This window comes from Primulina eburnea, chromosome 15 (assembly GCF_022965805.1).
Source record: "Primulina eburnea isolate SZY01 chromosome 15, ASM2296580v1, whole genome shotgun sequence".
Classification (NCBI taxonomy): domain Eukaryota; kingdom Viridiplantae; phylum Streptophyta; class Magnoliopsida; order Lamiales; family Gesneriaceae; genus Primulina; species Primulina eburnea.
Genome location: NC_133115.1, coordinates 1,535,193 through 1,553,821, shown reverse-complemented (window position 1 = coordinate 1,553,821; position 18,629 = coordinate 1,535,193). Strand labels below are relative to the sequence as shown.

The following is an 18,629-nucleotide window of genomic DNA, read 5'->3' as shown; positions in this document are numbered from 1 at the left end:
CCACAAGTCACAACTCAATCGTGGCGGTGAAAGGAGACTATATAGGATAAGTTATTCTATCCTCCCACCGCATCTTTGATATTGTTAAATTAGGTGCTAGGATCAAAACTAAGCCACTTTATATATATTCACAATCTTGAAACATAAAATGTAGCAGCAATATTTAGAAGTTTTTCTCTTTTATTTTTCATAAAATTTGGTGCAAGTTCATAAAATATAACACCCAAAGTAGTTGATGTTGGAATTATTTTGTGGGCTCACATATAATTAATTAATTGTATGTGGATAAGTTATCTAACAAAAGAACTCAATAAGGTGTTAATTTTCACATGTCGGTTGGATAAATAACTTGGGAGTTGTATATATTGGCTTTGACAATCCTCCACCCTTGAGCTAGCTTTTGGGGTTGAGTTAGGTCCAAGTTCCAATCTTAACATATTATCAGAGCCCGGGTTCCACCGTTATGTGTTGGACTGCCTATAATTAGGCCACCCGTTCTGCCCGTAATTGGGTCATTTGTAAACTCCACGCTCCAGATGTTCATTCTTGGGCGTGAGGGGTGTGTGTTAATTATCCTACATCGGTTGGACAAATAACTTGGGAGTTGTATATATTGGCTTGGACAATCCTCATCCCTTGAGCTAGCTTTTGGGGTTGAGTTAGGTCCAAGTTCCAATCTTAACATAAGGTGATCTAATTAATTATGATTTCCAAGGTATTAAATAAATTGGTATGATCCACATTATGTGTAGAAACTCAACTCAATTAAGTCTTCTATTATGGGCAAAGACTCCTAATCTTATATAAGATTATGGTGCACGAAATACAGAGAATAACACAGAATACATGCGACACACATAATCTAGATCTCTCACTTTCTCCCATTTAAGACAAGAATAAGGTGGTTAATTCTATGTTGTCTTGAAAGATCCATCACTCCAACGCCAGATCAATAATCAGATTGTGGTACGTGTTTACTGTTATTTATATTTTCTGATAATTCGACATGAATTCTTGAAATGTTATGATATATGAATTTAATTACATGATTTGTAGATTTACGGTTCAATGAATTGATTAATTACTTTAATTCTAATTAGGTGAAAGGACACGCCGTGCAATATAATGCATGAACCACATGCAAGATTTATATTTTGTTCTCTTTAATCCGAAATTACATCCCAACTCATAATCCAACATGACCCTTTGAATTTTAGTTCAAAAAATTCCAACAAATCGGCTTTGGATTACTCGTGCTCCAGCTCATATTTTATCTCTTTCACTACCTATAAATATACCCCACATCTCCTTTCTCTTCTCACACAAAATCATCAAGAAAATCAAACGTACTTTCTGGATCCATACATCCATAACAATTTAAACACCATACACAATGAGAATTCAATTGAATCAAACACTTGCTGCTGCATTTTTTGTTCTGCTTGCAATATTCGCAACCTCCGCTTTCGGGCAAGGCACGCGGATTGGGTTCTATTCGAGCTCGTGCCCTCGGGTGGAATCCATAGTTCAATCGACCGTAAGGTCGCACTTTAATGCTAACCCTACAATTGCGCCAGGGTTGCTCAGAATGCACTTTCATGACTGTTTTGTCCAAGGTTGCGATGGTTCTATACTTATTGCTGGAGCTAACACTGAGAGAACTGCCCCACCTAACAGTTTGTTGAGAGGGTATGAAGTGATAGATGATGCAAAGACGCAGCTGGAGGCGGCGTGCCCTGGCGTCGTTTCGTGTGCTGATATTCTTGCTCTTGCTGCACGGGACTCAGTGGCGCTGGTGAGATTTTACATATTTCTTGTTTCAGTATTCTTTGAAAATATGAGTTCTTTCTCAAATATATATCATAGCTAGCCCTGTCCAAAATCCTGAATCCAAAATACATTTGTTTGCAATTGCTGCAGGCTGGAGGGGCCGGCTGGTCTGTGCCGACTGGGCGGAGAGATGGACTGGTTTCGTTGGCGAGTGATACTTCTAATCTCCCTGGTTTTACCGACTCCGTTGATGTGCAGAGGCAGAAATTTCAAGCAAAAGGACTCAATACTCAGGATCTTGTCACCCTTGTTGGTAAGAAATACTGAAATTGTCTTGTAGAAAACAACATTTATCTACGAAAAAATGTAAAGATATTAGTCGCATAAAATTGCACAAACGACACTTTTCTTGCAACCATTAATGTACTCGAACGAGATTGGAAGATAATATACTGAGAAGACGTAAATCATGCATTGTAAATTTGTAACAGTGAATGTCAATTTTAGCTGTAATGAAAATTAAAGTCAAAACTTCAATAACCCACAAATTATCACTATTTTGACTTTGACTTGTGCATGCATGTCCAAATTTATACATTTCAAATTCCAGCTAAATATAGAAACCTTTTTGAAAATTATGCAGGAGGCCACACCATCGGCACCTCCGCTTGCCAGTTTTTCAGCTACAGGCTGTACAACTACAATTCCACAGGCAGTCCCGATCCGTCGATCGACCCAGCATTTCTCCCAACTCTTCAGTCTCTTTGCCCTCAGAACAGCGGCGGTTCAACTCGTATCGGACTCGACAACGGTAGCCAAAACCGGTTCGACAACTCGTTTTTCGCCAACCTAAGGAGCGGCCGGGGAGTTCTTGAATCGGATCAAAGGTTATGGTCCGATGCGTCGACCCAGACTTCTGTGCAACGTTATTTGGGGATAAGGGGTTTGCTTGGATTGACATTCAGTGTGGAATTTGGGAGGTCCATGGTGAAGATGAGTAACATCGAGGTCAAGACTGGGACAAATGGTGAAATTCGTCGAGTCTGCTCCGCAGTCAATTGATCGAATGTACTTCATGCAAAAATTAGTTTATATTATATAGTTCGTTGAGCTTAATTAATTGGCTGTCATAAAATTGTACGTATAAGACTTACAAAATGAATAAAGTCATAAATTAGTTACATTGTTCATTACTTACAAACTCAGTGCAATTTACGTGACTAATATTATTTACAAGATATTATGTTAGTCCGAAAGTAAAGAAATCTGAGACAAAATATGCCTTGAGGCTTGTTCTTATTATTCATCAATCAGAGTTTAAATACAAGAGAAGAAAAAACTAACAAACTATAATCAAGGAAACAAAATAACAACTCTAACAACCCTTGATACTATCAAGAGTTTAAAACTTAAATATACTATCGGGAATTCCTAAGATAAGGGAACTAGAATATGTCACATATTTCTACACTCCCCCTCAAGCTGAACCATAAACATTCATGAGGTTTAGCTTGCCACACAAGTTATCAAACATAGGACGGAGTAAGGCCTTGGTGAGAATGTCTGCAACTTGGAGACGTGATGGAACGTAGTGTAATGCAATATCTTGATTCTCAATCTTCTCACTAATGAAATGTCTATCAAGCTCAATGTGCTTAGTGCGATCATGGTGAACTGGATTGTTGGCTATGCTCAGGGCTGCTTCATTGTCACAGTGGAGATGGACGGAGTGTTCAAATGGAATTTGTAAACTTTTGAGTAGGCGTTTTAGCCAAATTCCTTCGCAAATCCCATGAGCTAGAGCCCTATATTCAGCTTCTGCACTACTCCGAGCAACGACTGATTGCTTCTTGCTCCTCCATGTAACCAAATTACCCCAAACAAAAGTGCAATAACCTGAGGTAGACTTCCTGTCAGTTTTCGATCCTGCCCAATCAGCATCGGTAAACACTTCTAATTTTCGACTGGTGTTCTTTCTGAAGAATAAACCTTTGCCAGGTGAACCCTTTAGGTATCTAAGAATTTTGAAAACAGCTTCCATGTGAGATTCCTTGGGATTGCTCATAAATCGACTGACAAGGCTCACTGCAAAGCTAATGTCTGGTCTGGTGTTAGCTAGGTAAATAAGCTTTCCAACCAACCTTTGATATCTCCCCCTCTCTACTGCAGTTTCAGAGTCTCCAGCATCAAGCTTTAAATTCGACTCCATAGGTGTTTCAGATGGTTTACATCCAAGCATGCCCGTTTCTTTGAGAAGATCAAGAGTATACTTGCGTTGAGATACACAAATACCTGTCTGGGAACGAGCTACTTCCATGCCTAGAAAATACTTCAAATTTCCTAGATCTTTCACTTCAAATTCAGTAGCTAGGATCTGCTTCAAGCACTTAATCTCCTCCTCGTTGTCTCCTGTGATTATAATATCATCGACATATACACTCAATATGGTAATCTTTCCGCTGTGCGTATGCTTAGAGAACAATGTGTGATCAGCCTGGCTTTGAGAATAACCATATTGTTTGAGTACTCGTGAAAATCTATTGAACCATGCACGAGGACTTTGCTTTAAACCGTAGAGAGACTTCTTCAATTTACACACCTTGCCACGAGTGCGTTGATTTTCAAATCCAGGAGGGATATCCATATATACTTCTTCTGTGAGGTTACCATTGAGGAATGCATTCTTCACATCAAGTTGGTGAAGTGGCCAGTCCAAATTTGCTGCTAAAGATAAAAGGACTCGTATGGTGTTGTGTTTAGCAACTGGAGCAAAAGTCTCCTGATAATCAATCCCATAAGTCTGAGTGTAACCTCTTGCAACAAGTCGAGATTTTAGCCTTTCAACTGTACCATCAGCATTGTGTTTCACTGTAAATAGCCATCTGCACCCAACCGTACGCTTTCCAGGAGGCAATACGGTTATCTCCCATGTATTATTTTTCTCCAGTGCTCTAATCTCTTCATAAGTGGCCTTTTTCCAATCTGGAATGGCAAGTGCTTCGTACACTGTATTAGGTATGTTAACTTGATCCACTTGAGAAACATAAGCTCGGTATTGAGATGACAATTTCCCATAGTAAACATAGTCTTCAATCTGATATGGCGTGTGAGTACGAGCTGTTTTTCTCAATGCAATAGGCAAATCTAGTTCATCAACATTTATAGAGTCAGTATTAGAGCTGCTACTAAGTTCAGATGTACCTGGATCATGGTCAGGGGACATTGGAATTGTGGTTGATTCTTGGCAGCCCTGAACTTGTGGAAATTGGCTATCTGGTGGAGCTTGAATTTGAGTTGTAGGCACAGATGCAGTAGGAGCATTAGAAACACTTGTGGTTATTGACACAGAAGGAACATCTAATTGATCTTGGTATGTGTACTCCCACTCCCAATTCTGATATTCGCTCATATTCTCCCCTTGAATGGAAGAGTTGGGGTAAAAAGGTTTGTGTTCTAGGAAAGTGACATCCATAGTGTGAAAGAATTTTCTGTGAGATGGTGAGTAACATTTGTACCCTTTCTGGGAAGGAGCGTACCCTAAGAAAATGCATTTAAGGGACTTTGGAGCAAGTTTACTTTGGTCATATAAATGGACAAAGGCTGAACATCCAAAGATTTTGGGTGATATATTGAGGAGCAACCTCGTGCTTGGAAAGGTTTTGAGTAATATTTGACACGGGGTTGAGAAATTTAGTACCCTGGATGGCATTCTATTGATGAGGTAAGTTGCGGTGAGTACAGCCTCCCCCCAGAAGTGGTTTGGAACGTTGGATGTGAACATAATAGAACGAGCAACTTCTAAGAGATGTCTATTTTTCCGTTCAGCAATTCCATTTTGCTGGGGAGTTTTGACACAAGAACTAGTATGAACAATACCATGAGAGATGAAATAATCACCAAGAACAGAATTGAAATATTCGCTTCCATTATCAGTGTGAACAATTTGGATATTGGTATTGAATTGATTTTGAATCATGGCATGGAATTGTTTAAATATTTTGCTAGTTTCTGATTTGGCTTTCATTAAAAATACCCAACTTAACCGAGTGTGATCATCCACAAAGAGTAAGAACCATTTGGTATTAGTTACATTAGGTACTCTAGATGGACCCCAAATATCACTATGGATCATAGAAAAAGGATGAGTAGCCTTGTATGGTTTAGGGGGATAAACATTACGTGTATGCTTCGAGAGTTGGCAAATATCACAGTGCATTAACTTGGCATTTTTATTCAAAAATAATGATGGAAATAATCGTGCGAGATACACAAAATTAGGGTGACCAAGTCTACAATGAAGCATCATAATTTCTTGATCATTATTACCAGAAATTGAACTAAAACTAGATGCCAAGTTTGAAGTTGGAACTGGTGGTAGATCAGGGAGTTTGAGAAGATATAATCCTTCTTGAAGTTCAGCACTGCCAATCATCTTCCCCGAGTCCAAGTCCTGAAAAACACATGAGTTTGCCGTGAATTGAGTGAGACATTTTAAATCTGTATTTAGTTTATGAACAGACAGTAAATTACAGTCCAATTTTGGAACAAAAAATACAGATTTAAGTTGTAATGTAGGAGAGATATTCACGGTCCCAATACCCACAACGTCTGACTTAGAACCATCAGCTATACTAACTGTAATTGTCTTATCACAAGGTGAGTATGCTGAAAATAGACTCTGGTTACCAGTCATATGATCAGAGGCTCCAGAATCAACTATCCATGAGGATGAATAATTTGATCTGGTGTGAACAGCCTGAGATATGTTACCTCTCTGAGCAACATTAGCACCTCCAGTAGTTGAAGAGGACGGAGCCAGAGGAGCTTGAATTTGATGTGACTGGTTGATTAAACTCTGGAGAAGTTCTAACTGATCCTTGCTAAATAGTGTGGTTGAGAAGCATCTGAGACAGGAGTTGTGGAATCACACATCATAATTTTCCTTCGACTCTCTTCATGTCGAATAACAGAGAATACCTCTCTGAGTGAGGGTAATGGCTTGATGCTTATGACACGTCCACGGGCCTCATCCAGTTCTTTGTTGAGTCCAGACAAGAACTTAAAGACACGCTTGGTTTCAACGATTGTCTATAGAGTTTACCATCTTCAGGACAAGTCCACTTTTGAGTGTCGATGAGATCTATTTTCTGCCAATGTCTCGTGAGGGAGCTAAAATATTGAGTGACAGAGAGATCACCTTGCCTTAGCTCATAGAGGAGGCTCTCAGTTTCAAACACTTCGGAAGTGTTTTCAGAACTGGAGAAGGTTACTTTGGCTGCTTCCCAAATCTCGGCAGCAGTGGCATATAGCAGAAAATTCTCACCAATTTCAGGAGTCATGGAGTTGACAAGCCATGACATGACCATATTATTGTTGGCTTTCCACGTTTTGAATGCAGAATCATCTTCCTTCGGAGCAGTAGTGGCACCTGTGATATAATCATCCTTGCTTTTACCACAAATGAACATTAAGACAGATTGAGACCACTGCAAATAATTTTGTCCATTGAGTTTGTGACTCGTGACTTGGGTAGAGAAGTGATCTGTGTTTGGTTGGGAGTTTGTAGAAGGATCAGATGAAGTCGAGGCGAAGCCATAGTTGTTTCCATATTTTGTCATCGCTCTGATACCATGTTAAGATTAGAACTTGGACCTAACTCAACCCCAAAAGCTAGCTCAAGGGGGGAGGATTGTCCAAGCCAATATATGCCACTCAAAGGTTAATTATCTAACCGATGTGGGACATTTAACACACCCCTCTCACGCCCAGGAATGAACATCTGGAGCGTGGAGTTTACAAATGACCCAATTGTGGGCAGAACGGGTGGCCTAATTATAGGCAGTCCAACACATAACGGTGAAACCCGGGCTCTGATACCAAAAAGAAATCTGAGACAAAATATGCCTTGAGGCTTGTTCTTATTATTCATCAATCAGAGTTTAAATACAAGAGAAGAAAAAACTAACAAACTATAATCAAGGAAACAAAATAACAACTCTAACAACCCTTGATACTATCAAGAGTTTAAAACTTAAATATACTATCGGGAATTCCTAAGATAAGGGAACTAGAATATGTCACATATTTCTACAGAAAGTTTACAAACAAACACATACAGAAGAATAACATATGCATAGTAGAAAATATAATATCATTAATAATAAAATTAATCTTACATGCAAAATAGCTATACCTATTATATATTTTGAAGTACTCGTACGTGTTTACTTAATATTCAGTGCGATGTATATGATCAATATGTTTCTTGTGAGATGGTCTCACAAATCTTTATATGTGAAACGAGTCAACTTTACCGATATTCACAATAAAAAATAATATTTTTTCATAGATGACTCAAATAAGAGATCTGTCTCACAAAATATGACACGTGAAATCGTCTCACATGAATATTTGTCTATGTATATTATGAAGTTCATCATTAGAATATCCAATTGACCGTATAGAATGTCACAATCAGAATCTTCATATTTCTTAAAGCGTAGAAAGTAGGTAGAAAACGTGTAAGACTTTATAATCATATTATATAAAATTTCAATTATTACAAGAATCTTAAATAAATTTATACCGACTTCAAAGTGCAACATAGTCAAATCGAAATTTACTAGTATACAATAAATCCAATAGATTTTATTTCGAATTTTAGAATATTAATTAACTCATCAAGTTTTTCGGTTCCCAACACCGATTTTTAATTTTCAGTTATTTTAATCAAGTTTTTGTCATGACGTAAGGTAAATTAGTATTTTTCGACTTCATGTAACTCTTCTTTATATCACAACGACACTCGGTGAAACATGACTAAAAGCTAAAATAATAAAGTTGTTATCAAACTTTGAATATTTAACAAATTAAAACTTAAAATGAGATAAATTATGGACAAAAATTTATTTTCTACTTTCCTCAAGTATCAATATTCCATTGAACTCAAATTAAAATATAATATCATGTTCTGATAATAAATGAAAATGATTTTTGTAAAAATAAAACAATATATGATTATAGTTATTTTTAATTCCAAATACGAAGAAAGTAGTCGAAAATAAAATTGAACATACCCAGCTTCCACTTTTTGGCCTCAATTAATAATGGATTAATGCATTCATATTTATCACCTCTACACTAGCTAGCCGAGGGGACAAATCACACCTTCACAAGCAGGAAACCTCTGATTTTCGAAGCATTTCAGTAGCAAAATTCGAGCAACATTCTACTCAAATTTAGAGCAAGGTTCTGCCAGTTTTTTAAGCTCTGTAGCAGCATTACTAAGCAACTTTCTGTCCGTTTTCGAAGTGATTTGAGCAGCATTCTATTTTGAAGTAGTTGAGCAGTTTGTTCGAGCAGTCCAACAACAAACCTTTCACGTTTTAATTCAATAAAATAGTGGTAAATGGGCTTATGTTTTAAAAATTATATACATGTATGATGTTTCTATGTTCTTGTTGGGTTTTGAAATGAATCTTGATTTGATGATAACAAAATTTCTTATTGTGTTTCTAACATATTTACTCAAGTGTGTAGTTGCTTGTTCAATTTGGAAGTGAGACGTTGCTGAAAAATTCCAGCACACCTTAGTTTTTTGCGAGCTAAAGTGTTTTGAAAATATCTCATAGCCCGATAATTCAAATGATCAGCCACCAAAACAGTATACATCCAACTCAAAATGCTACAAATCATATTCAGCAGACTTCACTCAAATTCAATATAGTAGAATTTCTGGCACAATTGAGTGTTTCGAGTATATCTCTTATGTCATAACTCTAAATTGAGTGATTCTTAATTATATGGAAAGATAAAAAAAAATGACTACAACTTTATGTTCATCACTTTGCCCAAATGTCAAATGACCAAGAGTTATAATCAAGAAACATGGCTACTGAAACTGATAGTGCTGAAATCACGAGTGCTAAAATGCAGTAGACTCCGAAATGTATCAGAGCCCAAACAGCATATATGACTATTGAAAACCAGTAGTTGTTGTAAATAGAAGACATCCAGTAGCTGCTACATCTAATAGAGCCCAAAATCAGCAAAAGACGAGGAAAGTGTCCAAAATCACGAACGATTGTTTCAATGTCAAAAACAATATAAAAAAATTATTAATAGTCTTATTCTTGTATCTAACATTTATATCATTTTTGGATGCCATAAATACAATAATTTGAAGATCAAATTCAAGTTTTGAAGGGAATTCACTATTCAAAGCATGTGCAACATACACAAAGAATTTAGCTAAGTGTGAGGATACATTATGTAGATTATGATGAGGTTGTGTTATATAGTCGAGTATGATGAGTTTAGGCAATATATAAATCCTAAGTTGAAATGAGTTTGTACAAGTGCGTACTGATCAAAGTCTTCTTGTAGAAAACAAATTTGTTTCTATTTCTTTATCGCATTTAATTTTTATTAGTATTATTTTAAGATTCGTTATTGAAACATTTTATGTGTTCTTCAAATACCAAAATATTGGATACCAAATGTTTGATAAAATGTTTCAATCAAAAGGTGTACACATTCATGTTGCATATCTTTTAAATGTTTTTCAAAATATTTAATGGTTTTTACAATGGATTATTTTGAGGATCTTCCGCTTGGTCTGAAAATCAAACTCGATTTAAGTTCTCGATATTTAATATTTTGAGAACCGAGCTATTGGAGTTCAACGATTATCCTTCAATCGATCATATCAGTTCTGGTTTTCAAACTCGATCGAGCATGTTCCTTCATTTCGTACAAGTCTAAAAATTATGTTTCAAGCACTAATCTGATTCGAATTGATACGAGAAGTTCCTTGCATTGTGACGTCATCATTGAAATCGCGAAATTCATCGTTTAGACCACGAAATCGCATTTGTACCATTTTTGAAAATTTTAGTATGACTCGTAACTTTGCGTAAGAAACTCGAAATTCTATTGCACCGGCCGTTCCGTAAACCACATGACATAGGCTTTCCATTTATATCAAATCTTCAAACTTTTTATTTTTGGAAAATTTCCCGGACCATCCCATTCGACCTTTAGAAGTGCTGAAATTATTGAACTCTCTATTATTTTTTTTAATACTATTTTTCAATTATTGTTTTTATTGTCACCATTTTGAGGTATTATGAGCATTTCCACTTGTCTTATTCCATGAAATAACAACTCCTCGTACCCGCGCCTCAGTTGCCATCCATATATCACTAACAAAGATGTCATCATTAATAACCTTAAAGACTGAATTCACTTTAGTGGGAAGATCCTGAGTAAGACTGTAGTGCCCAAATTTAATACACGTATAACCCATGCATTCATTTAACTATTAAATCATTTAAATTAATTTTAAGTGAGTTTTGGCGATGCATGATTTATTTAAATGCATTATTTTAAATTATTTATGTTTATGTGATGCACGTATATTCTGTTCTTGCTGTGTCGATCAAGTCATATTATGCGTTGCGTTGATTTTTTTAGCGTAAAAGTTATGTATCGTGATAGTAGTTTGAGCGGATCATGAATCGGATCAATTGCGAAGGAAAATTTTTAGATCTAAAACTCGTTTTTACTGTTCATGTCAAAACTGCGATTTTTCTGTTCATATTTTGGGAAAACTTTCAACGGCAAAAACGTGTAACTTTTCGATACATTCGATTTGATATATGATTCGAAATTTTTGGATGAAAAATGAGTGAGTTATGATATTTTCCGTGCGACTGCGCAAACTGAAATTTTCAGAAAATTATGTTATTGATACGTTTCTTGAAGTTTCATGTTGCAGGCTTCGTTGGGGGCTCGACCGGTGATTGTTGCTGCGTGTAGGTACTTGCTTATGTTGTTGGGTCGATCACTAATGGTTCGCTTCGGGTCATTGGGCATCTAGTTGAATCAAATGTTGTAGGAATCAAGTTGATGTCAAAGACCGTATTTTGGTTCGTATGAGTTGTAGGGTGAACGTCGTCACGTTGGGGCAATTACACGAGTTTAGTTCACTGCTATGGTGTCCTGGGATAGTCTCGAGTTGTGGAATCTTGTGCCATTATGTGTTAATTAGGAGACTAAGTATTGTGTAAGTTTTTCCTCGCAGGTTCAGAAATACGTAGGCACACGGACCCTTACCCGGACCCCCGCACGGGGTCCGTGCCTTTGTTCCCTCAGCAATGTCTAGGACCCGAGTGTACACGGACCCTCACACGGACCCAAGCACGGGGTCCGTGCCTCTCCCCTTTCCGAGTACTCCTTTTACAGTATCTACACGGACCCTGACCCGGACCTTTAGACGGGGTCCGTGCCCTTGCTTTTCTACACACACCCCATACAGTGTCTACACGGACCCAAGCCAGGACCCAGACACGGGGTCCGTGTCCTCCTATTTTTGGGATACATTCTTTCATTCACTTAGGAATTGGGTTGAGGTTTTAAGTTAAGGTTTAATATGATGTTTTCATGATCGAGTCATGGGAAATTTTAGAACGTCCTAAGAAATGATCGAACTCGGGAGTAAGTATGATTTCTACGTTAAGTTATGTGAGTTGAGCATACAAGTTTATGTTAGTATGTTGCAGCAACGGCCCCGATCGAAGTCCAACGAATCCCTCAACGCCAAGTAAGTATGTATGACGTGCAATAAAATATTTTAAGTTTTCGAGGTATGCTAAATGTCTTGTGACCAAATTATGTTAGGATTGGAAAGCGTTAAATTATGAACGGGGACCAATCCGCCCGTTAAATTATGAACGGGTTAGATCGTGGTTGTGAAGCGTTAAATTATGAACGTGGATCAACTGGCCTGTTAAATTATGAACAGGGATCTTATGTATGCGGCAGTGGATACGTCCCTGTCAGCCCAGTACTGTGGTATAGTCTGATCAGGCTCTTTTACGTTATGGGTCACTTGCTTTGAAACATCCTCTACGCAAAATGATGAAGTTATGTATGTTTACGTATGCAGTATGTTTATGAAAGTTTAAGTTATGGCACGTCGAAGTATGTATGTACGTATGTCCAAGTTTTAATGCGCAAGTTCAAGTTTCAAATTATGTATGTCCTATTTTAAAATTGCATGCGACCTTATTATGTAGTACTCGTTATTCCAGTTTATACGTGTTGAGTCTTTAGACTCACTAGACTTGATCGATGCAGGTGACTATGTTGAGGAGGCAGGAGGTGATGACCAAGGGGCAGGCTTGGGCTGAGTGGCAGGCTAAACCCGAGGACCGCAAGTTTATGTTTATGCAAATTTTTAAATTACTCTGATGTTTTGATTTGAACGTGAGACGTTTTGAGACAGTTTATTTTAGCAAAATTTTATTGGTGACGGATGATGGTGAGATTTATTTTTATGAATGTTGAGTGACGACCGTATGAATGATTTTATTTAAGAAAATTTTTAATTCTTCCGCAAATTTTAAGTAGTGTAGAATACGGTTCGTTACAAAGACCTCTAGGGGGATCCTATAGAAGACGAAGTCGTAGGAGATGCAGATATTTTATAGGACTAGATTAGACCTCTAGCATCGCGGCTATTTTAATAAGTATTTGCAATCCATTTTCTTTATGTTAGCATCATCCAACTTTGACTTGTAAGCTTTAATTTTTATTTGAAATCAATAAAAGTTTATTTGAATTATTCATTGATTTATTTCACGTTTGAGCCAATATTATTTTATATATCTCTATCTATTTTGCAAACATCTAAGAAACTGGTATACTTGCAGGGGCGGAGTCAGGATTAAAAATTACCTGGAGCTGGCTCCGTCCCATATAGTATTTAATAAAATAAATAATTAAATAAAAATTTAAAATAAAAATATTGTAAACATTGACTTCATGAAAACATAGAACAAGTGTATTTAATATTTAATACATTCAAAAACATTGAGTTAAAACACTACTGAAATTGTGCTTTTCGATTCTTTTTAGAATAAAACTCATTAATTATTAAATCGTTATCAATTTTTTCAAACAAATCTCGTTCGATGTCGATGGTTTTCCTTTTCTTCATTCTTGAGTTTCTTTTCTCATTGGCGCCGTCTACAACATAAAATGTCACTTTAGTTTAACTTATTATGGCTAACTGAATCAAATCAACATTACCAACACTAAATAATTGTTACTTTAATCCAATAAACCTCGTACAATTATAATTATTCCAAAACAATTGCGAAGTTAACATTTGACAATCTTAAGGCGTAATATATTTAAATATAAAATTTTACAGCCTTATAAGTTCGAAAATCATATTTACATAATTCTGAATTTTTCAAAAATTCCTACAAAATTCGCATTGATATTTTCTATAGCATCTAAACATCCAAATAATAAATAATCAACATTAAAAATCGACAATCCCCAATATAAAATTTGGAAATTCAAAATAATACTCAAATAAATTCCAAAAAATTATAAATATCATCAATCGGCTCAAATATAGTACTTACAATCAACAATTTAATATATATCAATTATCAGAATTCAAAAAAACCAAAATACTCAAATTTCGAAACACTTAAAATCGAAAATTACCTTTAAAATTCGAAATCTAACTAATAACAACAAGAACGAACTGTAGAAAGTCTGACAGTAAGATTTACTCATGATTTTCGGTGAAAACGAAGACCGATTGGCGACGGCTGATTTGAAGACGACAAAGAAACTTCAAACTTTTGGTATTAAAAGAAAGCTTATGCCGTGGGTTTTCCGAATCTACAATCGATTTTGAAAAATAACGATCGATGATGAAGTTATGACCATTTGAAATAATGAAAATTGTAAAAGTTTGAGAGAAAATAATAGAGATGAGGTGTGAGACAAGTGAAAAAAAAAATTAAGTTTTGGGACTAATCAATAAAATTTTTAAAATAAACATTATTTAATTTTATTTTTTTAAAATTAGATGGGGCTGGAGCCCAACCCAGCCCCTAATATACCTCCGCCCCTGTATACTTGTAAGAGATGGACGAAATACCTCTCCAAAACAACCGAGACCAGTGATACGCCAATCGCAACATGAATAACAACAACAATGAGGATGGACCACCACCACACCACCACCAATGTTTGTCCTTAGTCAAGCAGATTTGACGGTCATAGCCATTATAGTGGCAACAAAACCACAAGGTTTCACCAACCCTAACGCCAAACAGCCACCACCACCTCTGTCGTTGAATGGAATCAAATACTGTTATGAATCTCTGCAGAACAATATAGTCCCAAATTTCGATGGCAATCTTTATCAAGAAGTGAGACAAATATGGCTCAAGAATATTGAGATTTAGCTCCGATTGCTCGAAGTTCTAAAAGGACTTAAGTTAAATGTGGTGACCCCATTCTTGGCATAAAAAAAAGCAAGCAAATGGTCGGAAATAGTTTCACCAGCCATGTCAGTAGCCGGACCAATCACGTGACCACAGTTTCGAGGAATATTTTTGAAACATTATTATCTGGCTGAAACTCAATTACAAAAGTTTAGCGAGTTTGAAAATCATACTCAAAATCTAGACATGTCAGTAGCTGAGTACACTTCCAAATTCAACTATCTCCGGACCTATGCTGCAAAAATCATGGTAGATGATACCTTGAGTTTATCTCTCTTCAAGAAGGAGTTGACCAATTGAATCTAATCAGCCTTGGTAGTATACGACCCTACGGAGATCTGAGGTAGTCAACACAAATGATGTTGTGACAAGTATAACTCGAATCGACAATATATATTTTCGTATTCTAACAAAAATAACATGAACACAACATTGGAATGTAAATTCTTCGATTTTAGGAATGAGATGGTAGAGAAAAATATCGTAGATATCAATTTACTAAATTTTGTCTATCTAAAAAAATCTAACATTTTAAAATCATGGATTTGAAAATCTATTAATCCCATAACGCCTAAATCTTATTTGAGTGACTCTCATGTGAGACCGTCTCACGGATCATAATCTGTGAGACGGGTCAACCCTACCCATATTCACAATAAAAAGTAATACTCTTAGCATAAAAAGTGATACTTTTGCATGGATGACCCAAATAAGAGATCCGTCTCACAAATAAGATCCGTGAGACCGTCTCACACAAGTTTTTGCCATCTTATTTAGTTATGGTCTTGTTAATGAGTTTCTTGTATTCTCCATGTACTTGATGTATTCTACACTTATTTTTCATGTAAATTAAAATTTTTACACCACACAATACAAGATAGACAAAAAAACTTGTGTGAGACTGTCTCACGGGTCGTATTTGTGAGACATATCTCTTATTTGGGTTACCCATGAAAAATTATTACTTTTTATGCTAAGAGTATTAATTTTTATTATGAATATGGGTAGGATTGACCCGTCTCACAGATTATGATCCGTGAGACGGTCTCACATGAGACTCACTCATACAGATAAATGTCAATGACACTACAGGAGAGGCGAATACAAAAATCCGAGAGTTAAATATTATGAGTTGATAAAATAGCTACTAATAGGATTCTACAATAGAATTTATTGTTTCGTCTAATACCGCCGAAGCAGACCTAATCTTTATTATTTATTATTATTTTGAAACCAACAGACCTAATCTATTCCATTATCTGATAAACTGCGTGTGTTAAATCATTTGTAGCATTAATCGAGCACTAATTTCTGTCATCTTTCTACGGGAAAAAAAATGATTTTTTTAAAAATAGGGTGGGAAAAAATCTGACAAACTTATATATCTCATCGTTGAATAATTTTTTATTTGATCAATTTGGCTATTTTTCGGAAATTTGTGTACCGATATTATATTTTTATTTGATCCATTCTAAATGAATTCTTAATTTGATCTTTATATGTTTGAATAATGCATAATCATTTATATATATATATTCGCAGTTTCATGTTTCTCCACCGCTTTCTTCCATGGCAAAAACTTGTGCTAAGAATATTACTTTTTATTGTGAATATATACCGGTAGGGTTGACATGTCTCACAAATAAAGATTCGTGTCAGAAAAATCTACTCTTCTTCCAATCCGATCTCACCTCGGATACACTATTTCCAGCTTCCAAGTGCATAACAAACCTGTGTAGAAAAGAAAAAGAAAAGTGCATAAAAAACATGCTGGTGCAACAATTATTGCTGATCGGAGAATGATCAAACTGTAGTTGGAGTTGATGTACAATATAAAAGATTTGAGTTTTACAATTAGCACAAATTATAACTTTTGGTAAAAAAACAAATGCTCGGTCTTACAAGAGTCAATTTCACATGTTTGATTCTCAATTATTGCAAAGAGTGCAATTATTAATTATGAGAGATTGTTGAGATTGCAAGGGTCATACTGTATGATTTAAAAGATTTGAATTATACTCTTACTACATATATAGTTTCTAATAAAACACTAAACATTTGGTCCTAAAAAACCATGTCATCTCTTGAATTTTACATAGTTTTTGCCGCCACCGTTTCAATTTAACTTAGTCTAGTCCTTCTCAAAAAGCTATTTTTAAAAATAACCTTATTAATTAAACATTTAACAATATAGTCTTGTCTAATTTATTAATCCCAACAACACCCTCCTTTTTAGGGACTAGAATAATTAAATTTCTAAGTTATATGTTGGTTCTTATTGGTTATCGGCATGCAAGAATATATTATTTTTTTAATTAAAAATTCAATATATATTCTGTTAAATAAAAAAATTCATCAAAAATTTATTTGAAATTTTTTTTTAAATGTTGTTTTGATGGATATAAACTTCAGAATTTTTTGAACGAATTTTCACATTTTTTTACAGAGAGAAAAGATTATTTTCTTCATCATTAGAAAATATATTTTTGATCTTTAACAATATAGTGCTGAAATATAACTTTTTAAGTATTTGGTATCATCAATTTATCAACAAAGTCTAGCTTATAGGGTAGCTATCGGTTTTCTTTTTTTTAAAAAAAAATCTATAATTTTCCACTATTCTGAAATTTTTTGAACAATTACAAAAATTTAAGTTTATGATAAATATGAAATTCTCCATGAGCTGATTTTTTAAAAAATTGATTTTATTTCTGAAGTATAGTATATTTATTTCAATTGTAGTACAAAATCACACTTTTCTTTTCGATATTTCAAATTATATATATCGATATATCAACTTTAATCCTAGAGAAACAATTCCCAAATAATTTAGATGCTTTAAAAAATAATTTGAATATGATTAATTTATTATGAATGATGTAGTTTTTATTTAATTTTTAATATATTAATTTATTTTAACATTTTTGGGTGCAATAATTGTCCTTGTTTGGTAGAACGATCGAATCGTGGTGCTTGAGCTGATGTACGGTTTAAAAGATTTGAGTTGCACAATTACTACTAGCTATAGCTTTTGGTAAAACTGCAATCGCTCAGTCTTACAAACATTATATGTTTTAATATATAAATATTTTTTTAGTATGAATTAATGTATAATTATGTTATAATAGTTTGTCGAACTATTATAAACTATATATTTTTATTAATATAAATAAAATAAAGAACGTAAAAATTATAGTATTTAGTCAATGATCAGAAGTTCGATTTCTCCTACCAACATCTTATCAGACGAGCTTATCGCACAAAGTTTGCTCAGTGCGGTTGACCTGATTAACATGGTTTGCAAAGTTGACATGATTAACATTGTTGGCAAGTTATTACGTTAGTTCAAAATTTACTCAGTACGCACTGAAAGTAGTTGTGAGTTGTAAGCCATTTTAAAAAATGACAAATTTTAATTAATATTTAGAATTAAAGGGTATGTTTTGAAATTAACTCACTCAAAACCTAATTTGATTAGTTAACGTAATTCAGGTTAAAATTGATTATGGTATAGCCATAGTTTATATTATAGCTCAGCGTTCTACT

At 35.1% G+C, this 18,629-nt stretch overlaps 1 protein-coding gene across 1 annotated transcript; it reads left to right on the top strand.

The window, feature by feature from the left end:
• Positions 1-1,335: 1,335 nt before the first annotated feature.
• Positions 1,336-2,940, top strand: LOC140814277 (peroxidase N1-like). Its single transcript, XM_073173212.1, has 3 exons — positions 1,336-1,795; positions 1,921-2,083; positions 2,414-2,940. The coding sequence occupies exons 1-3, from the start codon at positions 1,394-1,396 to the stop codon at positions 2,830-2,832; spliced, it is 984 nt and encodes a 327-aa protein (XP_073029313.1). The 5' UTR covers positions 1,336-1,393; the 3' UTR covers positions 2,833-2,940.
• Positions 2,941-18,629: the final 15,689 nt, after the last annotated feature.

Coding starts and splice junctions, on each gene's coding strand:
- LOC140814277 (XM_073173212.1), top strand. CDS start 1,394: ATGAGAATTCAATTGAATCAAACACTTGCTGCTGCATTTTTTGTTCTG. Junction 1,796..1,920: donor CACGGGACTCAGTGGCGCTG/GTGAGATTTTAC, acceptor CAATTGCTGCAG/GCTGGAGGGGCCGGCTGGTC. Junction 2,084..2,413: donor GGATCTTGTCACCCTTGTTG/GTAAGAAATACT, acceptor AAAATTATGCAG/GAGGCCACACCATCGGCACC.